Below are 25229 nucleotides of genomic sequence, written 5' to 3'. Positions count from 1 at the left end.
AAAAGCCGCTTGAAGAGGAATTTCACATGAATTAACTTAACTATCCTCCCAGAGAGAACGTTGCTGCTCTCATCTGCTTATTAAGAGAACGGGCATCTAGAAGAGTCTAAACTGGGCCCATCGAGTCACCTGAACAACTCACACAGCCTCACCGAGGCTACGGGCCCCACTTTGTGAATGTATAATCACTGCTGACCTTCCAGCACCTGGGACAGTGTGCACAGTGGGAAAGGGAAGAAGTTGAAGGATGGAAGAAGGATTGTCCTGTCCTTCTCAAGGCTGCTCTCGTGAGCGAATGAGGGAAGAGCAGAATAAATGTGGGCAGTGAGGCTTGGTCAGAGCTACCAAGCTCCCTAGGCATCAACCTATACCCTGCCCCCGTACCCCATGTTCTCTAGAGCCCAGACACTCTATAAATCTCTCCACAGAATCAGAGCCTGCACACCACAGTGCACCAGGGATGGAGAAAGAAAGCGCCGGAGTCTTTCTTTGCGTATCTTGTGGCCCTGTACCCCCAGATTCTGGTAGCATAAGTGGGCCCTGTGTGTCACACCGCCTCAGTGTACTGCACACAACAAGATGGTACCCTCTCCTGGTCCAAATCCCTATTCACCCGAGATCCGGGAGCTTGAGTGTCCACCCCTCCCCCGGGGCATGCTTCCTATCGGTGCCAGCTCCAGATTTCTGAAGGACTTGTGGGACCAATCTGCTAAGCTGGGGCTCCGAGGAGGACCTGTTGGCTTTCACCAGAGGTCTTTATAACTGGGGACAGCACCCACCCTAATGCTCTCCCCAAATTCATCTGAGGATTTCTACCCAACCCAAGCCATCCCTGAACACTGAGAGGCACTGGCAGGGTTTAGTCTGCTTAACTCCCACCACACCGGCCACTTGCAGGCCTGTCCCTCGTGGTTATTAAGAACAAAATTGTACCCAGCAGAATGGCTTCCGCTGGGCGCAGATGTTCAGAATATCACCCCCGGCTCTCATTCTCACCCTACAACCAGAACAGAAGCCAGCAAGGGACCGAGGACAAAGTGTCCCACACCCCAGGGGATTTGCACGGATAACCCTCTACCACTGTAGGTTTTGCATCCACGGATTGAACCACCAGGGAATCGAGAAGATTTGAAAGGCAAGCGGTGTCTGTACTGAGCACAGATGCGTGTTGTCTTTATTCCCCAGGCTGCATCACATGACAACTATTTACATAGTGTTTCCATGGCGTTAGATGTTCGAAGGGATGGGGAGAGGGTTTAAAGTATGTCGAGGATATGCACAGGTAACATTCAAAGTCTACATACAAATACGGTGGCATTTTATTAAAGGGACTCGAGTGTGCTTGATTCTTGGTATCTTCAGGGGTCCTGAAACCAACCCTCCATGGCCATTGAGTGACCACTGTGTCCTGTCCCCTCAGCATGGCTGGCCTTTGCCCCAACTTTCTCAAGTCTCTGCCCCAAAGCTCTCTCTTCCGAAAGCGTTCCTTTACAACCTGTGCTTATGGACGATTAACTATCAGATCCAGGAAGGGAACCAGGAGCTTAGGGAAAGATTGGAAGAGCAAGAGAAAGGGGGAGTTTCTGAGGGAAGGAAGGAGCCCTGATCTATAGCACCTGCTGATTACAAGGGTGTAACACCCCATCAACCCCCACCCCCACCCTGCTCACCCATCCCATAGCCAATTGAGCAGGAGACTACTCCAAGCAGGGTGAAGACACGTGCAAAACCACCTCTCTAAAGTAGGCATGTGAGCTGCTCGCACACACCTCCGTGACTGTCCTGCTAATGTACAGCCCCCAGCCTCCTCACCTGTTCTTCCCAAGCACAGTCACGACTTCTAATTACACAGTAGTCTTTGTTCTCTGCTTTTGTGGCCATTAGACTCTGCGAGGCTAGGAGCTTCGTGACAGCAATGATTTTTGTTTTCCTAGCCACACGGTTAACTCCTCTAATACCTAGCACTGGGCCTGGCATATGGGACAATAACACTTGAAGAGCTCAATCAATGAAATTACTAATGGAGCATTTCACTGCAGTTAGGAAAAGGAGAGGCAATTGCCAGGAGCTAGCGGTACAGGTTCGTTCAAAACAGTCTTACATGATTAATCTCATTTCTTCTTCTGACAGCATTTATTTGTCAACTTAATAAACGAAATAATAATAACAATGGCTAACAGGTATTGGTTGCTGCCTGCCAGTGCTGTTCTCTTTCTTACAGTGATGTGCTAGAGACAGATGCTTGACTGGATCTCCAAGGGATGAAAATGTGGTCCTTAGGATTTGACTGTATTGGAGAGGGGGGCATGAAGACCAACTTCAAGGCACCGAAGTGACGATATCCTTTCCTCGGATCTCTTGCATGTGTCACATGGGTTTTCAGGGTCACATACAGAGTTGCTACAGCCTTGTGGCAGTCATCATCCGGTCCCCACAGAGGCACCGTGAGGTCTGACTTGCCATGGTTCTCATTTCACAGAAGAAGAAACTGAGGCGCACACAGAAACTTATCTAAGATGACCAGCTGCCTTTACCCAGATGGAAGTGAATTAGGAGTAGCCCTTGCAGGGTCCCATTAAGGAGAAAGGCAAGTGTCAGTCCAATGACATCCTAATGGAGTCAATGACAAGTTATCATGCAGGTCCATGAAGGCATCCCAGAGCTGATGGTTACGTAGGTGAGTATAGGTCTCCTGCAGAGACTTCCACATTCACCATGGAATGCTGCCAAACACTCAGCTAGCATGCTGCTGGGAGCCAGGGCCTCAGGAAAAGGATGGATGAGAGAACCTTGGTAGCTTGCGGTGAAAATCAAATTGAAGAACATTGACGGTTACATTTTTTTTTTTTAAAAAAAAAATGTATGTCTCTCAGACTTCAAAGCATTTACAGGTAAATTTAGATTAGGAAACAATGCCTGCCAGCAGCCGGTGGGGAAACCACCTCCTCTCACACAGCCGTTGATCTCTAGCTAGTAGTCACATGATGTGATATCTGCCAAGGTGCCAGTAGAAACTACACTGATCAGTGTGTTTGGCCGAAAAGAAAGGGACTCAGGCAAAGCCCTCTGAAGCAGCACAGTCAGAGAGAGACTAGGAAAAGTAGCCTAGGGCTGTGTGAGCAGGGGCCACTCCTTGGCTTGTATGGTTCGAAAGAAAAGAAACAGAAATTCAGGAGAGCATCAGGGAGGAAGAATCAGCCTCAGTGAAAAGAAGCCCAGATGTTTGACAGTGTGGTCTTGTCCAGAAGTTCTAATGTGCCTAACAAGGAACTGCCTTACAACGACAGCAGCATCGACTCTGGATGCTGTCACTGTGAGTACCTAATCCATGTAAGGTCATGTACTTGACATTTGAACTGCCTCGTTGCTCATCTCCCACAATTCTTCAAGCCATACCTCAATATTCCACCTCTGGAGAGCAGTTTTCTCTTTAGTGTGAAATGACACAACAGAACTCGTGAGTTAGATTGCGGACCCTTGTGCCCCCTGCCCCTGTGTTTCATCGGCTGTCCTGTATTCTCTTCCACCTGTGACATGCATTCTTAGGGACAGACACAAGGTGAAGGAAATGGAGAGGTTCATCTTCTCCCTTCAGGTTTCTGGAGAATCGATGAACTATACATTTTTTTTAATTGTTTGTTTACAGAACTACAGAACTTTAATCTCTGCACTGTTGTCAACCTTCACAAACCAGGGGACTTTCGGAAGCATTTCTTCAGGTGCCCCTTTCGCCCCATGGCCATGTTCTGTCATGGAGGAAATAATTGCTGGTGCTTAAGTCGGAGAAAAAGTAACTGAAGCATGTGTGGATCGAGGCACGTGAAGGTGGCCCATCTGTGCAGGTGGCTTCCTGTAAGTGTGTGTCTCCATGGGAATAAGCCCACCCCAGGAACCGCACGGAGGTGGAGGAGGAACCGCACGCCAATGCTGGATGCCAGGTATTTTGTGTGCGTGTTGTTATTTATGGCCCACCGCCCACACTCCCGACACTCATACAACTGGTGGTGGCAGCGTTTCTAACTCATCACCATGGAAGCACTCATGCAAGCCAAGCTGTCCTCTGTCGAGGACACATGCCAAGGCTGAGTAAGCTGGTACAGGGGACTTGGTCGGCTGCAATCTCACCAGCCCCGCCTACTTAGTCGACCTTCTAGGGAGGAAGAAATGAAGGCCACTGGGCCTGGGGGTCCCTTGTTGATCCAGTGTAGATGGAGAGGGGCATACCTGAGGCACAGAGATAGCTGGTTTGGGGGGATGGTGAGAGCAGTCTCGTCTTCATGGGCCTTTGCTTTAGTTAATCATGAGACAAAACAGAACCAAGCATAAGCCCTAAAAATCCAGGGCATGAAATGGATGAGCTGGGGCTGAGCAAACTAGATGTCCATGCTGCCAGGGAAAGGTGAGGTAGATGTCACAGGACGACGTGGGATGGGGAAGCCTGAGTCAGGAGACAGTGGCCCAGCCTGGCCATGTGACACCAGTTGGGAATGAAGGGTATTTCTCAGAGGACTGTTCTGGGTGGGATAGAGGTGCTCCAGGGTGAAAGAGGGCCCTTTAAGATGGACAAGGTGGAATGCCACTGGCAAGCTGTCCAGCACAGAGTAACAGGGTGAGAAAACACGTATATGGTGCAGGAGGTGGGGACGCTGGGAGACGGGCCATGTGTAGGAGGACTGATCCAGTCAGCCGATGTGTAATATCAGGGTCTAGCTTTCCGAGGAGGGAGGTCTGGATAGAGATGGAGAGAAAAGGAGAGCAGACTCGCAAGTTAGAAGTGGAGTTAGAAGCTGAGTTAGAAGTGGAGGAGCCACATGAGCTCAGTCTCAACAGCGTGAGGACAGAGACAGGAATGAGTGTTGTGTGTAAGTGTGGGCACACATATATTCATCACACACATGCATACACATATATACATATTCACACACATACACACACAACACATGCATATACACTTTGCACGTGTAACACACATAACATAAACCACACATGCATATATCATACACCTGCTTGTGTGCGCACACATACACATATGTACACACACATATATCGCATACATACTCAGTCCCCAGCTCTCTGCAGAGACACCCTAAAGCTATGGAGCATGTTCAGTTCCTTCTTTATACCTAGTTACTGTCATCCAATCAAGGACATCGGGGAAGGAACTAATTGAAAAGAAAGGCAGATGAAACGCAACGTGTGCCTGAAATGGCTGGAACTGGGAGATCAGGAATATAGAAAAAGTGCAAAGTGCACAGGAGCCAGATTCAAGATGCTCTCAGAGACCCCATCAGGGATGACCAGAGGATCAGGGTAAGTAGTGACAGCCTGACAGCATCTACTAAGTATAGCGTGGGTGCGCAGTAAAGTGTTAAACTAATAAGTAAAGGGAAGAATAATTATAAAGAGAAATGATAAGAAAATGATAGCTGAGGGACAGACAAACAGATGATAGCCCGTAGACAGGATAGAAAATACATATAGAGATAATAGGAGATAGATTTTGATGGCAGATGAAAGATACATGGTAGAGATAGACATACAGAGATGATAGACATGTAGGTAGATGACAGGTAGGTAGGGAGGGAGGGAGGGAGGGAGGTAGGTAGGTAGATAGATAGATAGATAGATAGATAGATAGATAGATAGATAGATAGATAGATAGATAAAAGCAAATGGGGAATGGAATGTTTACAGAAAAAGTACTTCCCCCAGAACTAATTTACTCCAAATGTATTGTGACAATAGCAAAATGAGAAATTAAATTCAGTCAGCAGTAAAAGAAATGGGCAAGCACAGGGGGACAGGCAGACCCCAGAGGTTGGGAGCTACTGTCAAGGAAGCCCACACCAGTGGAAGGCCCCTGGGGTCGAGGAATGAAACCCAGCATCCCTAACAGCAAATCTGATTCCACATCGTCTATACTCACTCAAGTTCCCACTTCCAGGATTGTGGGTGCTGTGGAGCTCCACACCCACTCACAAAGGCACGTGAAAGTGCAGGAACAAGGGCTCAGCCTAGGGTTCTGGCTCCTCTCAGCTCCCACCTCTCTTTGCCTTAGTTTCTACATCTGCTAACTGGGAAGACTCACTTGCCTGTTTCAGAGGGATGGTGAAGGGATGTGGGGAGCCTGGTAGTGCCAGGCTATGTCACCATTATACAGAGAGGGGGCCTGGTTTCCCCTCTCCACTGAGTAGTGGGTAGAAAAGATGCTTGTCCTCCTCTGTCCTGGTCAAGCACGTTTGAGAAGAGACTGGTCAACATGCCTTCTGAGGGAGCTAAGAGATGCTAGAGACCAAGCCAGAGGTCAGAGGCCAGAGGTCTGGATGTCCGAGCAACATTTGCCCTGCTCAGTCTGAAGGCATTGCTCAGGGTCATGACAGCTACCACCCATACAGTGCCCCAGCCTTGCCTCTGTTGCCAGCACCTTCCCTCCCTTCACTCTGCTTCACTCTTTACCCATCTTTACCCATCTTGAAAGTAGCCAAGGTTTCCCCAAAATGCCCATGTATCAAAGGCTTGGTCTCCAGGGTTGCACTAATGTAAAGCAGTGGGCCCTTTAAGAGGAGCCAAGTCGGACATCCTTAGGTCATTAGAAGCATGGGCTACCTCTCTTAGAGGCCTGAGATTTTGCATAACAGGTGCCGTATAAAGAGCAAGCCTGGCCCCATGCATCCTTTCCCTCTGCTTCCTCGTTCTTAATTTTAACCTCTAAAATAGAGCTGGTCTCCGGTACTTCAGTATGGGAACAAAAGCTGACAAAACAGATTGCGTCATCAATTTGTTGTCATTGTTTTCTGGATCCCCCCCCCCCCCCCGCGCCGCCCATCTTCTCATCAAAGCCAGGCAGCCTCCAGCTCCACACACGTGTAAGCCAGTGAGCATGGAGAGAGAAAACTCACAAAACAATGAGAGTTGGGCCCTCTGCACAGCAGGGTCCACAGCTCTCTAAGAGAGAAGCACAATTCCCAGCAATCCTCGCTACTCTAGCAAGCCCTGCAAAGAGCACCCAGCCTTTCTCCTCCCCCTTCTCCTCCCTATCAAGACTGCATTTGCATCATAAAGCAAATGGGAACAAGCAACTAGAGGCCTCAGGCCACCAGCCACCTCTTTCCAGATGCCCCCATTACTTACTACCTCTAGACTCTCCCTACTCCATGATAAAGGTCACTCCCTTTCCCTATGATCGGTAGCAAGCCCTTCAAGATCCATGCCACACCTACCTCTTCCTATATTTCTCTTGCATCACATACATTTTCCCAGCGTTTCCCTTCCTTGACCCCTATAGCCTCTGTAGTGACGGCTCCGTTTTCCCGGGTCTCCATTACTGAAAGAAAAGGTATTTGTGGTCCCCACATCACAGCCTCCCCTAATCCTATTCTAACTGGACTCTGGCCCCTGCTACACTGAGTCTCATTGGTGACACCAATCCCTACCAAGTGGCCACATCCCACTGCTACTATCCTGGCGTTACCCTGCCTTGCCTCAGCATTCCCTGGGCTGCTCTTGAATATTCACCAACCTCCAAGGTAGCATCTGCTTCACTTCTTTGCTGGACCCTCCTCCCCTGCATCATGTCCAAATGATGAGTGGCCCTATCTTCAGCCCTATCTCTGTCTTATTTCTCCTAAGTAGCTTTGAGTGGCATCACCATGTCGATGGTCCCAAATGGAAGTCTCCTGTGATTCCCTTGAAGCCTAGACACAGATCCAAGTCTTCCTCAACATATCCACCTGGGTACCCAAAGCAGGGCACCTCGAGCCCTTCACAGGAGAGGCAGCTCTGGCTTCTCCTGCAGCCCCTGTGAGCCCTGCAGACAGACACCTGCAGTCGGTTGCTCCCCACCAGTCCTCCCTAGGCAATGAGCAACATCAGGTCCTCTGGCTCTGAGGCTACAACACAGCTCAGTTCTCTCCACCTCTATGTCCACCTTTCATGTCACACATCTCTCTCGGGAGCCCTGGAAAATGTGTCCTGTGTTAATGGTGTCTGCAATCCATCTCGATGTGCCTGTCACCCTCAAGGCTCCCCCTCCAAATGATCTCCTGGCCTGAAAAAAGAAACCCAGCCTTTTTCTGAGAGTGAGCTGTGTGCAATCACCCTGGCCCCCCTCTCTCGGACTTCCCCTCTCTGTGCTGTGATCATGGGCCTTTTTGTGCCTGAGTGAGCATGCCTAGTTCAATCCTGCCCAAAGCTCTCCTCCTCTGGACTTTAGGTACTTTGGTTGAGTGTGGCCTCAAAAGTTCATGTGCAGGATCTTTGAACCCTGAGTGTGGTGGTGTTGGGAGATGGGACCCAGCAGAATGTCAGGTGATGGGAACAGAGTACCAGCAAATGGATTAGTGCTACTCTTAGGGGAAGGGTTATTTTTGTTGTTGTTGTTGTTGGTTTTTTTTGTTTTTGTTTTTTTGTTTTGCCTCCTTGCCCTCCCACACTTCCACGGTGAATAGAGGTGGTACAAGGCTCTTCCAGATATGTCCAGCCAGTCTGGGACTTCCAAGCATTCAGAATGATGAGGAAAAAAAAAATCTTTCCTTTATAAATTTTCCAATCTCAGATATTTTATTACAGCCACGGAAAACAGACACTCTGTCAGTCTGCTTGCTTCACGTTTTTCAGACTTGACCTTGGATGTGCTGCCTGAGAGGGGTCTAAACTCACGTGAGGGGAAGGTCCCCAGCTACCCTGCCACCCAGTGATCAGAAGAGCAGTGTCACCAGGTACTCTTCTCATATCTGTATTCCCTGCTCTGTCCCCAGAGTCGGGCTCATGGCGACACACACAGAAGTCTGTGGAATGATTTATGCCCCTGTGTCTCATGGAGTCTGCAGCAAGTGGGTCAAGCCGCAGACAGCACAGGTGACAGGCTGAGGCCACACTGAAATAGGTCTTTGGCTTACTACGAAGTAGGGCATAGTAGGAAGTGGAAGGGCTCCATGGCGTCTGCTATCTCGGGTTAGACCCATGGGGACATCGGGCTCCCTATGAAGGAGCAGAAGAATTCAGGGGTACAGCAGGAAGTGCATCCAGGGCTCTATCCTTTGTCTTACAGATGGAAAGGTTAGGCCAGCCAACTCTGCACTGCCCAGGGTCCTAGCCTCCTGGTCCACCTTGCTCCCAGGCCTGCCAATGAACCCAGCCTACTTCTCTCAGGGATGCCCATCCCTCCAGGTGCCATAGTTCCCACTCTTTGGAACTGTGCATGGGAACTTGCCTTTGGGATTTGACCGTGCCCCATACCTTGCCACTGTACCCAACTACCTTAGCCTCACTGCTCCTGCCAGCCCTACCTCTGTTCCAACCCATTCCTTACAGTGTGGCTTCTGGTCTACCTGCCACTCTCCCACCACCACCTCCACCCAGGACCAGATATGCTCCTGGAATGTCAAGTGCTCAGTGGCCCAATGCTGACCGTTGGATCTGGCAGCTCTGTAGTCGGTCCTGCTGATGAGGAAAAATTATGAGTAGGTGGCCTGGTCAGGGACCCTTGCAGGTCTGAGCATACTGAAGATGGGCCACTGAGAGGGGGCTAGAGATGTCACAGATCATAGGAAGAGAAGGGAACACATCACTCCTTGCAATCAGAGTCCAGCCTGTTCAAGGCCTCATTCTCCAGACCTGCTTAATGAGCACAGATTCCATCAACACCAGGGCTTGTGGCAGACATTCTGGTCGATACCCCTGGGCAGGTGACCGAAGAGGATGGAGGGGGATGGAGAACCAGAAAAGCCGAAACATTAGTTGCCACCTTACAGACTTGACAGCCTCCAGCTGGGCCCAGCAGAGGGCATGGTGACCAGGACTCAGTCACAGACAGGGCTGACTGACAGTTAGGGTGGGGCAGATGCCACCTGACTAGCAAGAGAGGGGACTACCACACTACAGGGCACAGTCCTGTGATTGGCTGTTTCCGCAGGAGCTGTACCTCTCCCAAACTACACGTCCTGAGCTCTCCCCTCTTGTGCCCACCTGCGCTACCAGAACCAGAAAATGCAAGCCCCTATCCCACCATCCCCCCGGGAAACGACTCAGAAGTAGGCCTTACCATTGTCCAGGTGGTTGGCCTTAATGATCTTCTCTGAATAGTCAGAAATACTGGAACATTCGATCTAGAAAGTACACAGAACAAAAGAGACAGGGATTTAAAAAGCACAGCCACCTGCTAAATTCTGAACCTTCAAAGTCCCAGAAGGCCCATGTGTTGGAGGCTGGGAACAGACCCAGCACAGGGTACTGTGAGGAAGCAAAGGGGCCAAGTAAGAGGAAGTTAGGTCATTGGAGACATGCCTTTGAGAGGGGTATGAAGGCCTCAGTTCCTCCTCTTCTTCCTCTCTTTGCTTTCTGGCCTCCATGAAGGAAGTGGCTTTGTTTTTCCAAATGCACCTACAATGACAAGCTGCCTCACTGCAAGCCAGGAGCAACACGGTCCACAACCGTGTACCAAGACCTCTGAAGCTGAGTCAAAATTAACCTCTCTAGAACCAGAGCCAACTGAATAGATGGAAAAGCTGAGGTTCAGAGAGTTTCATAGTCTTAGCCACGGCCACACATTAAATTCGTGGTAGCTAGAGAACTAAGATCTGATCCTCTCATTGGGTGGCTAAGTGGCATTTTACTAAATTGACCACTTTGCCTAAAGATCAAACTTCCGCTGTGGAGACCCTGCTTCCGTGCTGGAGCTTAAAGAGTAGCTGGCTAATCTCACCATCCTGCAGCAGGGGGAAGGGGAAAGGCAGAACGGACTAAGCTCTTGGCGGGGGTGGGAGGGGTGCTAGGCCAGAGTCACCATGAGTGTCCCTCTCCGTCTCATCACCAAGTCCTGCAGGGTAAAGCGGGCACGTTCTTGAACAGGAGGTTCAGGACAACTCTCAGGACTGGTCTTAAGAGTCCCTTCTACTGAGGTACACACACAGAGCCAACTCTCAGCCCTTGAGTTGATTTGGATAAATGTTTTCTGAAGGCCCTCATGTTGACGGCTCAGTCCTCAGCAGGCTGGTGTTAGCCTGGTGAAACCTTTAAGAGGGGGAGCTTGACGGGAGAAAGTTAGGTCATTGGATGCAGGTCCTTGAATGTGATATTAGGATTGCAAGCCCTTCACTTCCTTCCTTTACCACATGCTCTCTCGGCAATGCGATGGTTCATCACAGGTCCAAGCCAAGGAGCCAAGTGACCAGGAAGTGGAACCTTTAAAGCTGTGAGCCAAACGGATCCTTTCATCTTTTGAAACTGTCTTAGGCATTTTCTTACAGTAACTAAAGCTGACTCACAATGGCCTTTTGTGGATTCTTCCTTTGATGGAATCTGTTCGCTTGTATGTGAAAGTCTTTTCAGGATCCCCAAAAATGACTGTCAACTGAGAGCAGGGCTTCATGGGAATGGTTGGAGGTCCAGACCCGTCCCAGGGTTTAGTAGTTTAGAAGGTGCTGTGGGTGCTGGGAGCTGAGGGGCATTTCTGGAGACCTCTCTATCACTTTACCTGGCTCTCTGACATGGAGGACTTTAGAAGTCATTGCAGGAAGTCCCTGAGGGGTTTCTGGTGGCCTTGTCCGATGTCTACCTTTGGGGCTAGAAAGGTAATAATAAGTAAGGGGGCAGATGCCACTTCCTGTGCTCTGTTCCAGGAGGACCCACCCTTCCTTGGTCATCAGACCCTTGGCTTTCGGATTCCATTTCCTGTGGACAGTGCTCCTGTCCTCTCTTCCTTCTTGTCACTGTGTCCCTCTAAGGGACAGTATAGTATCACCAGATGGCCTCAAGACCACTGAGATCCGTGGCATCAGGGTTCCACGCTGATGAGGTTTGAGAGAAGGAGGCCTGAAGCAAGGAAGGCTTGCAGCAGCGATGGTAATGGTGCTGCTCTTGATGGCAATGTGATGCTGATGGTGATAGCAGTGAGGGTGTTAGAACAGACCTGTGATTCATCTCCTCTGATCCTCTAGCAAGAGAGATGGACTGGGGCTGGGGAGGTGGCTTGGTGGGACCGTAGTTGCTTAACATGCTCAAGGCTCTGGGTGCCATCCCCAGCACAGCACAAAAATCGAAAAAAGAGATAGTGAACCAGGGTGGGTCTTTGTAGGAAGGTCCAGAGAAAGTCAGAGGCAAAGACCCCTCCGCGGAAGCCAACACAAGGGAGGGTAGCATGCTTACCCCAAACACCTTCTTGGCCCCTGCTTTGGCAGCAAACATGGAGAGGATCCCTGTGCCACTCCCAACATCCAGCACCACTTTGTCCTTGAACACATGCTTATTATGGTACATGGAGTTCCGGTACGTGAGTGTCCTCACCTCATCCTTCAGCATTTCCTGCAGTGGAAGGAAAAGAAAGCTGTCGTCAGGAGACTCGGGCATCAGGGAGCACACCTGAGTCACAGGATCACATCTGGATCACAGGCAACTGAATCATCCCAGCAACACCTTCTGGAACCACTATGACCTCACTGGGTAGTTAATGAGGAATCTGTAAGACATGCAGGCCACGTGCCTCATTCCAAACTAAGCCCGCTTTAAAGGTCTACTTGAAAGATAGCTGAGAGGTATAAGAAGAGAAGGTTGTGTCCAAGCCTGCTCCAGTTTGCCTAAAACCAAAGGGAAAGATCAGAACAGCAGGCACAGCACCACATCACGACCCAAGAAGGAATCATCAGACTGTTGTCCTCCCTACGCCTGCATCAGCTCCGCCAGTTCCCCGCCTCTCATCTTAGAAACGTAGTATCTGTTGTGTTTTCACTTGTGGCCATTTTAGTTCGAGGGATCCACAACATCGGTTTTAATTGTATGTCCTATATAATAGAGATCACCTTTTCAGGGTGCTCACTAACTCTCTCTCTCTCTCTCTAAAGATATATATATATATATATTCTAGGTTAGTGTTATTAATTTAACTGCTCTGAAACCTAACTTTTGATCTACACACAGCAAACTTACAGCCACATTATGCTGAATGGGGAAACTGAAAACTTGTTCTCTAAAACTCGAGAATAAGACAAGAGTGATCACTTCCTTCACGCCTCCTCAGAATGATGCTTAAATTCTTAACTAGAGTGGAAAGAAGAGAGGAGAAATTTCAAAGACAGATGAGAAAGCAAGCTGACTTCCATTTGCAGAAGTCGCGGTCCTGTTATTGAAAGATACTAAAGACTCTGAAAAACTTCTCTCTGACAAACACTTTCAGAGTATTAGGTCATCGTGCAGAAATCTGTGGCTTTTCTAGACACCAATAATAAATATGAAACGCAGAAAACCATCTCATTCACAATAGCCTTGCAGAATTCAGTGTGTGGGAAGGAACGTGACACCAGGAGAAAAGACATCCGCAACGAGATCTACCGAACCCCGGGAAGAAACCCAGGAAAACACCCCAAAATGAGAATATTCTCATGGGAGAACTACTATGGAAATGCTCACATTAAAGTAGCCAGCAAATTTAACACAAGCCCCATTGAAATTCCAGTGACATTCCAAGAACCAGGAAAACCAAACCTAACGTCCCCATGGCAGCACAGAAGAACGGAACGCAGGGTAGTCTTGAGCAGAAAGGGCTTTGCTGAAGGGATCACATGCCGATCTCAAGTTACTACAGAAGAGCCTCGGCAAAAGCAGCACGGGCTAGTGCAAAAGCCAACACAGAGACCAAAGGAATAGAACAGAGAACCCAGAAACCCACGAAGAGCAACAAAGTGAGGAAAGGTACCTGTCGGAGAGAAGATAGTGTCTCAACAAACAGTGCTCGGAAAACTGGCTATCCGCATGCAGACGAAGGTAACTGATCCCTATCTCTCACCCTATACAAAATCTAACTCAAATGGACCATTGATCTTCATGGGCAAGACCTGAGCTTGGCAAAGGACGCTTGATGAATAGACATGGGCAAGGACTTTCTGAACAGGGGCTCGGTAACTCAGGAACAGCAATAAAAAGTTGACAAGTGGAATTGCGTGAAATGAGAAGGCTTCTCCCAGCCAAGGAAGCCGCAGAGCGGAAGGAAACTTCTGCCAGCTATACATCTGGCAGGAAATTAATATTCAGAATCTATAAATAGCTACAGAAACCAAGAGAACAAATAATCCAATCAATAAATGTGCAAAGGAGCTGAACAGATACTTCTCAAAGGACGAAGACAAAATGTCCAATGAATTCAAGGCCAAAAAGAATTAGCGTTCTTAGTCATCAGGGAAATCCAAAATTATGTTCAGATTCTCTCACCTGAGTCAGCATGGCTATTGTCAAGAAAACAAACAAACAACAACAAGCACTCTGGCGAAGGTGAAGAGAACCCATTGGCGGGAGTGGAAGGCAGTGTTGTCAGCGGTCATTGGTACGGAGAGTCCTCCAAACCCTGCAAGTAAAACTGCCATGCGATCCTGTCACCCACTCCTGACTGTGTGCCTACACAACGGGGCCGTACTCACGCACAAACGAGAAGACAGCGCACCACATGAGCGAAACTGGAAAAACCCCGAGATCATCGCGCTAAGCGCAATAAACAGATTCAGAAAGCAGTAAGTATGTTCTTTCATGTGTCGATTCCTGTTCTTTATAAAGATGGAGATGGAAAAAAGGGTGGTTTGGGATCGAGGGGGGCACTAAAAATGATCAGGGTAAATGAGGTTAAAATGAGCAATATTCAGTATGAAACTGTCACAGTGAAATCAATTACTTTATACAGTTAATGTGTACCGCTAAATTCAAAGCTTTCGGCTCTGATGGTTTTCGTTGCCATTTGGTTTCTCTTTGGTTGACCTGCTCCCCTCTGTATCATTTCCTTTCTTTGACTTGAGCTTTATGTGTTCTAGTTTTGTAAGGTGAAAGTTTCACTTTTGGGTTTTGGTGTTTGGGTTTTTACTTTTGTCCCTAATGGAAGCACTTGAAGCTATAAATCTCCTTCTAAATCAGTGCTTTTCAACCTTCCTGACTCTGTGACCCTTTAATACAGTTCCTGCTGTTGTGGTGACCCTTGCTACTTCATAACTGTAATTTCGGTACTGTTAAGAATTGTAATGTAAATAGCTGATATGCAGGACAGCTGATATGTGACCCTCAGAGGGGTCATGACCCACAGGTTGAGAACCACTGTAAATACGCCTTAAACAGCATCCTACAAATTTTGATGTGTTGGGCTCTTAGAGCCGCATAGTCTGGAATGCTTTCTAATTCCACCTTCTCCTGGCCCTGCCCTCTTGCATCCTCTCTAGGTGAAGCCGTGGATGGAAAGGCCACCTGAGAAATCTCCAACAGGAACAGATGGCCCAGACGTCTGAGTTATACATCCAGAACAGATTCAAGACTGCTGCCTGAGATGATCAAGACTCACAGGATACTTCAGTCAGGACTTGATTATAACTCTAAATTTTCTTTAGGTTCCCATAAGATCATCAGCGCCCCCAACCAGCAGGAAGTAGCCTGAAATACTACGCCCACATTCCTAAAAAATGGACTATGGGTATTTTCCTTTGTTTAAAAAAAAAAAAAGAGGGAAATGGTGCGGGAGAATTCTCTGTATTCTGTCAATCATGTATTTTAATAAAACGCTGATTGGCCAGGCAGGAAGTATAGGTGGGTCAACCAGACAGGAAGTAGAGGCAGGGCAGTGAGAATAGGATAAGGCAAGGGAGGAGGAAACTCCCTTAGCCACTCCTGCACAGACCACCGAAGAGGCAGCATGTAACTTGCCCAGCAGAGAAAGGTACGGAGCCATTATGGCTAACATAGATGAGAATAATGGGTTAATATAAGTTATAAGAACTAACAAGAAGCCTGACCTAATGGACCAATCAGTTCATAACCTTATAGAGATCTCTGTGTGATTGATTTTCTCTTTGGGGCATGTCGGCGTGGGATACCGGGCGGGACAGATACCCCAACAAGCCAGCCCCCTCATGTTACACTAAGCAGAACCAGTCTAGGAAGCACTTGGGAGGTTGAGGCAAAAGGATTGCCACAGTTCAAGGCCAACCTGGCTACATAGTGAAAGCCCATCTCAACATGCCCCCCACACACATACACACACACACACATGCATGCACACACGCACACACACACACACACACTCAAAGCCTTGACAACTGCAAGCCCCAGGTCACAGTGTGTGTGTGTTGGTTGGGGGAGGACAGGGATGTCAAGTCCTGAAAGAATTACAGAGACCGAAAATAGCCCAGGAAAGCTTCACTGTAGGCAGCTGTGGGCCTAGGGTTGGCCCAGGAACTCACAGGGGGGCTTCCTGGGGTCAATGTGGAGATGCAGGGAAGACTGTCCCCAGTGTGCTTGGTTGCCAGTGGGTGAGCTACAGGCAGGCCCAGCCATTCAGGGTTCTTCATATAGTTCCCAAGTGTGCTGATTTGAATGAGGATGGCCCCATTGGTTCATGAATTTAATGTTTGATTCCCAGTTGGTGGAATGTTTAGGAAGGTTTAGGAAATGGGGCCTTGTAGGAGAAAATTTGTCATGGAGGTGGACTTTGAAGCTTTAAAAGCTCATGCCAGGTTCAGTCTCATTCTCTCTCTCTCTCTCTCTCTCTCTCTCTCTCTCTCTCTCTCTCATGCTTCAGCACCATGCCTGCTGCTATGCTTCCAACTGTGATGATCATGGACTTACCCTCTGAAACCAAAAGCAATCCCCAATCAAACGCCTTCTCTTGTAAATTTCCTTGGTCATGGTGTCTCTCCACAGCCATAGTATATTAACTAAAACATACAAGTGCCAGCCCAGAAGGGAAACCAAAACTACAGGCCCTTGGAGCCCATGGTATGGGTGAACCCTTTCTCAAGGATGGATGCTGTCACGGTCCCTTCTGCTGCATAGAGTCTGCACAGCATTAGCATGGGTTACTGTTGGACAGGAAGCAGGACCAAGGATGGTGCAAGGGAGCACCCGCATTCCTGAGCAGGCATCTGGCCCCTCCAGGACCAGGGCCCTTGGTAAAGAATCCTGGTTCCCAACCCTCCCCACAGGCCCAGGCTCATCATTTATACAGAGAGCAACACAGAGAACCGCCAACCTCCCTAGACTAGGCAAGACAGAGGCCTTGATCTAAGAAAGGGAACGAGAAGTCTCTTCACCTTTCCGTTCTGCCTGCACAGAGCGCGAAGGTTGCAACAGAAGCAGGTGAGTCTGCTCAACCCTTAAGATTTCTGTGGGGGTCGGGGAGTACAGAGGAAGGAAACATTTTAAAAGGTGTGTAACGGAGCAGTTAGGAATGAAGTCCATACGCCTAATGGGAAGGCTGAATTCCTAGCTGTCTCCACTAGTCTCATGCAGAACAACGGCTAGGATGAGGGCTGGGCTGGTTGCTAAGGCCCTGGATCACCTGTGACCATAATAGCAGTAGCAGCATAAGGCTAATCCGAGAAGCAAATGAGCCAATAATCCAAACTGCTTGGAACAACACCCAGTACACAATGAGCATTTCACAACTCAAAACCGCTGACTGCTGATATTAAAAACCTCCCTGGCAGCAGCCTGGCAATTTGGATGGAAGCAGACCTTCCAGCATTGTCTCATTGCCAGGGAGCCACAGGGGTCGGTTTGCAAAGACATCCTCACAGCTGGGAGCCTCAGTCAGCAAACATGGCCTCCTTCCCCAGGACTTTCTTCCCTGTGTTTAGGGATGGTGGGGATATCCTTCTCACGGGTTCTTATGAGGATAAAATGAAAATGACATGTAGGTCACAACTAGAACCATGCCCAGCACTCCTCAAGTGGAAGCCAACGCTAATTGCTTTGGGAGCAGTTTGGGACAATGCTAGGCAATTATATAATGAGGTGTGGCATCGAGTTCCATCCTGTACCCACAATAGCCACAAGGTTTGCTTCCGTTTGGGGGCTGACACAAGGCTGAGTATTCACCTGAGAACTGCAAAGACGGAATCAGAGTGTCAGAGGTGGGGGGTCCTGTCTATAAGACCTCACCCTGGTTCTTCCCCTGGAGATGCCCCTTGGATAAATTAATAGGCATCACAGCCTCCAGGAGTCCAGGATAGCATCAGCTGCAAGCACTTCAACTCCTTGTCAGCATCAGTGATGTGCAGGCCCCTCAGGATGTCTGGGACTGGCGGTTAGAGACAGGCATAGGGCCATAAGGTAAAACATAAGCTCAAGTCACCCCATGGTAGCCCCACCCCAATTTACTGCCATTCATTTTGAATAGCAGTTTCACTTTGTAACTCAGTCTGACCAGGAGCCCGCTATGTAGTCCAGGATGGTCTCGAACCCTCAACAGTCCTCTGAGCTCCCCTTAGGCTCTCAAGCGCTGGGATTATAGGTGGAATGCACAAACACCCACTGCTACCTACTCACCTGCTCCAGACCCTGCCTTGGCCATGGCTGTTCCGAAGGGAGCCACACAAGGGGGAGAGGTCAAGGTTCAGGGGCACCAGAGGGATTCACTTTGAGGTGGGAGAGAGCTGGACATACATGCTTTGTCACCTCTGAGAACAAGAATGAAATGACAGGGCCACGCCTGTCCCACTGGTCCCCAACCTGAGTGTGTTACCTCGTGGATCCCAAAGTGAGCATAGGAGTCAAAATAGTAGTCCCTTGATGTCATCTCCTCGGGATTCAGCAGCTTGGACATCTTGCCCCGTCCTGGGCAGCTGGGCTGTGTGGACACGTGGTGGACGCATTGTACAGGTTTGGCTGGGATGACAGGTTGAGGGGGTTGAGGGGGGGCGCTGCTCACCTAAAGGGAGAGAAGGGACCCAAGTTAGTCCTGTCTCAGAGATTTCTCTTTTTTTATTGTTTTTGTTGAGCTATAGCTATATATTTTTCTCCACTCTCCCGCTTCCTCTCTCCTCCCCGACTACCCTCTCCCAAGGTCCCCATGCTCCCAATTTACTCAGGAGATCTTGTCTTTTTCTACTTCCCCTGTAGATGAGATCCATGTATGTCTCTCTTAGGGTCCTCTTTGTTGTCTAGGTTCTCTGGGATTGTGAATTGTAGGCTTGTTTTTCTTTTCTTTATATCTAAAAGCCACTTATGAATGAGCACATATATTTTCTTTCTAGGTCTGGGTTACCTCACTCAGTATGATGTTTTCTAGAGCCATCCATTTGGCCATAAATTTCAAGATTCCAGGATTCCGTCCCAATTCCTGGCTGTGTGACCTTGGGATTGTGTATACCACCACCACGTCTCTGTTCTCTCCTCGATAAATACAGGGCCTAATGAAACCCCCCAAGGAGCCATTGAGATAGCTCAGTGCATAAAGGACTGTCAGGGAAGCATGAACCCAATCCCAGTGTAGTGGCATTTCATCTGTATTTTAATAAATAAAACTTGCCTGAAGATCAGAAAAGTAAAACAGCCACACTGGCCAGCCTTATAGACCAGGCAGCAATGACACACACCTTTAATCCCAGTAGCCACACTAGCTTGCCATAGAAACCAGGAGGTAGTGATGCATGCCCTTAATCCCAGAACTAGAGAGAATTAGTAAATGGGAAGAGACAACTTCCAGTCTCACTCTGAGGTTTCCTAGAGGCAGGATTGCCATTTTCGGACTGAGGTTGAGGTAAGAGTCAGTGGCTAACTGCTTTGATTTTTCTGGTCTTCAAGTTGAACCCCAATATCTGTCTATGAGTTTTTATTAATCATGCTTCATCCCAGCACCCATGTAAAAATCCAGGCATAATCCTAGCACTGGGGAGGTGGAGACAGGAGGATCCCTGAATCGCTGGCCAGACGGTGTAGCCTAATGGGTGAACCCTGGCACCCAGTAAGAAACCCTGCCTCAAAATAACGAAGTAGATGCCTCCTGAGGAATAACACAAGGTTGACCTCTGGGATCCAAATATATGTGCACACATATGTATGTATACACACACACACACACACACACACACACACACACACACAGAAAGAGAGAGAGAGACCTCTCTGCAAGAATCAAGGCATTAACGCCTTGATAACCACATAGTGGCACTAGATAACCACATAGTGTACATATAATAAAGGCTTCTTTATTATTGCTAGTGTCATTACTACCATCTGGATCATATAGATTATATACACATATATATCCTTGTCCTGTCTTAATTTGCCTCTCCATGAACTAGGTCAATTCAGACTTACAGTCAAGGGAAAAGGTAGCCCCTGGGACAGAGCAGATGGGGAAATATAAGTGATTTCTTCCCTCCCTCCTCAGGCATAGCCTCAAGACCACCCTGTGTCTGAGACTAGACAGGAATGAGCTGCATGGGGAAGAGTTGGTGCCCTGTTCTTAAGGTGCATCCGGGCTGCTGCCCCTAAGAAACGGCAGACTTCCCAGTTTAGCAACACAGGCCTTTGGGTGGAGGAGAGGCCAGGCTGGCTGACAAGTGGGGCTGCCTCATCATAATGCTGCAGGTGTACCCACCCTCCGCTTGGGATGTTGGTCACGGTCTCTGGGAGGCTAAAAATAGACCGTGTCAATCGCACACTCCGTGCAGGCTGCAGAGTCACCTCCAGAGCCGAAGACAGCTGTGCACACAGTTGACCCCAGTATTGACTCCATTTAAATACATTAAGGAGAGAAAAACTCTTAACTGGTCCAGGAACTTGTGTGACAAGGTCAGGGGGCTTCCCGCGCCCTCCAGCTATCATTCAACTCTCAGTCCAAGGACTGGTCTTGCTTGGAACTCCCTCGTTTTCTGTCCTCAACAGTCAACTTGTGAGGTAACTTCCACATGACACACATTGCATGAGGCAAAGGGATGGAGAACCTGACCAAGGACAAGAGAAGGGCATTGAATAAATAGCCATAAGTCACGAGGAAAAGGGGGTGATCATGGTGGTGCTTTGTCCCAGAGGCCACTCAGTCTTCTGCAAAGTAGACTTGGATTCTGACCCTGGACGTGCTCTTCTCACAGCGGCCTTGAACTCACAAGCATTAAGCTACTGAGAGTTGCTTTGAATTCTAGAGACAGGCTGCTGAAGGCCTGCTGCTGAGAGGCCCTGTGTAGAAGAAATAGTCCTGGGGGGAGGAGTCCCCCAGAGGCTCCGCTTCCTAGACCTCTAGCAACCTCACCAGAAGCTACAATAAAACACACGCTACAAAAGAGAGTCAGACATCAAGAGGTGAATTCCCTTCAACTGTGAGTCAAGGAATCCTAGCCGAGTTGCCATGCCATGAGCGGGGAGCTTTGTCAATGGATTTTGAAAGGTAGAGGTGACAGGAGGGAATTCTAAGAGGAAGGGGTGCTTTGAGCAGAGAGGATAGGGGGTGGGAAGGTTGTGAACTTGATGGGGGAGAACATGCTGAGATAGCAGAGGATTCGGCTGAGAGAAGGTCATGATCAGGCTAAGAGGGCGGAATGAAATACCGCAGACAGTAGAGAGATGGGCCCCGTGTATGCGGGGCCCCGAGTTTGAACACGGATTTTGGAAATTGAATGTGAGCATAGAGTACAGGACGGAGCAAAGAAGAAAGGGGTGTCCATGGGGTAGTTTAAGAGACTATGTTCAAAGTCCAGTCAAGAAATAATGAGCCCCTGAGCCCCTGGGGTGCTGGAGGGGCTGCCTGCCAGCTCAGCACAGAAAGAGAGCCTACGGGGTTGGCAGCTGGCAGAACATGGGGGGGGGCGAGGGAGAAGCTGGAATCTGAGGTGCTGTCCACATCTCAAGCCTGGGTGAGTAGGAAAATGGTGTTGACGTTAACGGAAATCAGCACATCAGCGGGAAGAGCAAGCTGGGGTCGGGGAATGACGAAGCTCAGTTGGGATACGTGGAGTTTGAAATGCCATCGAGAACTGTAAGAAAAGATGTCAAGCAAGTGGATACGGAGGCAGTTCCAGTCAATAAACACCTTCACACGGCGGAAAGGCACACCCCAACACATGAGGCGAGGAGAGGTCAATGTGTGCTCACGAAGCCAGGGCTGACAAACCAGGAACTTCACACCCCAGCCTAATGGGGATGAGGTGGTTTCTCATCTGTTATGTGCCCATAATAATAATAATTTAAAAAAAGACCAATGGCAAATTAACACTCGGCGTAAATGTTTGGCTCACTGGAGAGCAGATAAACTTAAAATAGAACAAAACCTGATCTTATCCCTCAAAATGATCAGTCTCTTCATTTACAAGATTAGGAGGGGCAGGGGAAGGGAGTGGGGGGAAGAGGAGAGAAGATACTTTCGCCCATGTCTTGTGGAAATGTAATTAAGTCAAGACGTTTTAGAAAGCAGTTTGGTAAAAATTTATTAAGCGCATTAAAAAGCACAAATCCTTTAAACCACAATTGCTTTCTTTAAATTTAACACCAGGAGAGAGCCATTGATCGTCCTAAGTACATAGCTCTGTGAATTTCATGAGAACCAAAAAACAAGAGTCAGTTTAGATGGCTCACAAGCCAAAGCTGATTACAGCCTATGGTGGGCACCTTGTCATAGAATGCTACGCCGCCCTTAAAAATGTAGGAAAAGTCTTTAAGAACACAAGCATGTGAGCACAGTAAACCGTGGGTAGAGCAGGACACACAGGAGTGTAGACTGTGCGCTTGTGTCTTAATTAAAATCTCTTCATGCTGATGCATGAAGAGAGGAGGTTCAGGGAAGGCGCCAGAACTGGCAGCGATTATCCCTGGGTATTGGGTGGTGAATAATTAATTCTTTCTGGCGCCACTTTTGTGAAGAGCAAAAGCTAATATTGCAAAAGAGTATGAAACGCAACTCCAGAGGAAACTGAGGCCGGGGCTCTGTCTTGAGAGCCATCGGAAGGATGGGGTGAAGTACAGGCTTGCATAGGAGAGACCACAGTGGAAGAATGGTGGATATGCCTGGGAGAAAGGTCACACTAACCGCCTTTTGAGGACCTGAGTGGGTTGGGGTCCCAGGCGGTTGACATAGGAACAGGAATACAGTGGAAAGGGAAGATGTGTCATCAGACTGCCCTGCTTCTGGGGACATGTGACCCAGGCATTGACTTCAAGGAGGGGACTTTAAGGCAAAGTCTTTCTTCCTGCAGCCTGGCCAAGGCCTTTATCTACCAGGTAATGACAATGAGCTCAGAAATCAGCCTACAGTCACCTCCCCAAAAAACCAAAAACCTCAAGGGTCCCCTATACATCCAATCGCCACTGATATTGACTCTATTTAAATACAGTTAAAAGAAAGACCATTCCTAGCTTTTTCAAGCATCATGCCTGGTCAAGGTCCTCTGTTTTATGAGGTTCCCTGGGTCTCTTCCCAACAGCCAAGGATATGTCATGTGCCACCTGTGCACTCGTGAGACAAAGGGACACATGAGTTGGGGGAGGCAAAGAAGACCAAGAGGTGACATTAGCCCTGGTTCTGAAGACTGCCAGCCTCCTGCCCAGAACTGCTTTCTGCCTATGACCCAAGAGTTGTGCCCTCTCCCGGGGGCTGAGGGTGGGCAGGCAGTATGGGGTGATGCTTTGCCTTCCACAGTTACCCTATGAGCTATGGGGTACTGTGTGTGTGCTAGGAAAGAAACATGAAACAGAGGGGTCCGTGGGGGAATGGAGAAACCACTCAAGGAAGATGGATCAACCACAGTGACGGCTCTCTCTGGGAATCTGGCCAAGGAGCTGGCTCAGTTGCCTGCCCACGTGCCTCTGGAAACACTTGAGAAATATAGGCCTCCAGTCCTGGTGGTCACTTCTCTAAGACTGAAGGTCTGACTCCTCCCTAGGAAGGAGGATCAAAGAGGTGATGGGAAAGTCTTCCCACTTTTTAGTAGAAAACATGCCTGAGAAGTCAGGAAGAAGGTTAGCGGGTACACTGGGTGTGGAGCCCCCAACTTCAGCACCTCCAGAGCTGTGACCATTAAGCTCCAGGGTGCCTCTCTACCCAGAATCCCTCCCACCATGGATAGCTTTCCAACACAGTATTCCAGTAGGAATGAAACCCAATCCACCCTCTCTTTCTGACCTTGCCTACTTGGAATGGCTGTCCTGCTCGAGCAAAGTGTCTCTGCATAGTGATCCCCATCTGGTCCTGCCCATGCCTGGGGCCCCAGGGCATGGAAAGGGCCCTGAAATATTTATCTCTGCCTCCTCCAAGATGCTCAGTTTTCTGCAAGTCTCTCCACACAGTTTATGATCCCAATGTGCTGAAAATCATGCCCACCGTCTGCCAAGGTCAAAAAGAAGGCTTCTGGAGAAGAGATTCTGATCTGGTCCTTCAAGGAAGGGTAGGACATCCTCAGGTGGGATGGGATAGGAACATTTCAACCTAACCCTATCTCGGCTTAGAAAGGGAGAAAGATTGTAGGTGATTTGGGGAAGGTGGTGAGCTTTGATTGAAGGCCCACTCTGCTGAGTGCTTTGCAAACATTGCCCGGTGAAGGCGTAACAACACGACAAGGTGCTGAAACACACAGAGAAAACAAAACAAAACAAAGGCCCAAAGCTCTTGAGTGCTAGGGTTATTCATTGGCCAGAGTCCAGAGCTAGCAAGTTCCAGAGCCTGGCAATAAACCAGTATCAGCGACAAGGCAGATTCCTTGTTGACAATCGGCAATAAGAGCTTCTGCCATCAGTGTTGACACTATAGCCAGCTTGGTACAGCCCAGCCATGCTTAACACAGCTGCTACCTTGACAGAGCAGGCTAACTCAGAAAGGAGGCCCAGCACTCAGGACAGAAACGAGGTCAAAAGCAGTGATTGGCTCAGGACCACACGTCAGAAGATCCAGGTAGCCACTTCTCCGAGATTTCTAGGTTTAAAGAAAATCCACAGCAGATTTCAGGTTATAGATGGAGAAACTGAGGCCCACATAAGGACAGAGATCTTTCTAGGGTGAACTGGAACTCGGACTGCGAGAAGCAGGAAAGGCATGGAGCCAGGTCAGAGAACACAGGAAGGCGAGCTGCAGGACAGAGAGCTGCCAGTCTTTTCTGCGGCCGACAGTCAAAGCAGACCTGAGCCCTTGGGCTATAAATGACTCCTCCAGCTTGGCACCAGGCCAAGCTTTAAGACTCTCCCTGAAGACAGAGGCCCACTATGGGAACCGGCTCCTGCTCTGGTCTCCAAAAGCCAAGAGAGCTTCTAACGTCACATTCCTATACGGCCTGGGGTTGCCACCGAAGGAAGGAAGTGTACTGCGGAAGATAAGACCCCACCGGAGTGGGGGGGGCTGACCTCATTCCTGTCTTCCCTCCCGGTTGGCTTTGTCTCATTCTCCTTGCCCATCCTCTCACTTGGCCCTGCCCCCAGACTCACTCACGGACACCCTCTGCACCCTTCCGCCGCCATTCCATACACACTTCCAAGGCTGCGGTCTGAGCTGTAGCTGTGTTATC

The 25229-nt window shown here is 48.9% G+C and overlaps 1 protein-coding gene across 1 annotated transcript in view; it reads right to left on the bottom strand.

Annotated features, from left to right (window-relative positions):
• The window catches only part of Prmt8 (protein arginine methyltransferase 8), an 85197-nt gene that overhangs the window by 30517 nt on the left and 29451 nt on the right, over nucleotides 1–25229 (bottom strand). The window contains exons 2-4 of the mRNA XM_087904179.1: nucleotides 18485–18670; nucleotides 12145–12300; nucleotides 10043–10106 (exon numbers count right to left, since the gene is read on the bottom strand). Coding sequence (XP_087760305.1) covers nucleotides 10043–10106; nucleotides 12145–12300; nucleotides 18485–18670 — 406 coding nt within the window. The remainder of the gene's footprint in view (nucleotides 1–10042; nucleotides 10107–12144; nucleotides 12301–18484; nucleotides 18671–25229) is intronic.

Source organism: Myodes glareolus, chromosome 3 (assembly GCF_982192425.1).
Source record: "Myodes glareolus chromosome 3, mMyoGla1.1, whole genome shotgun sequence".
In the NCBI taxonomy this organism is placed as follows: Eukaryota; Metazoa; Chordata; class Mammalia; order Rodentia; family Cricetidae; genus Myodes; species Myodes glareolus.
Note: the sequence above shows the minus strand (reverse complement) of the source record. Positions and strands in the feature narration are given on the sequence as shown.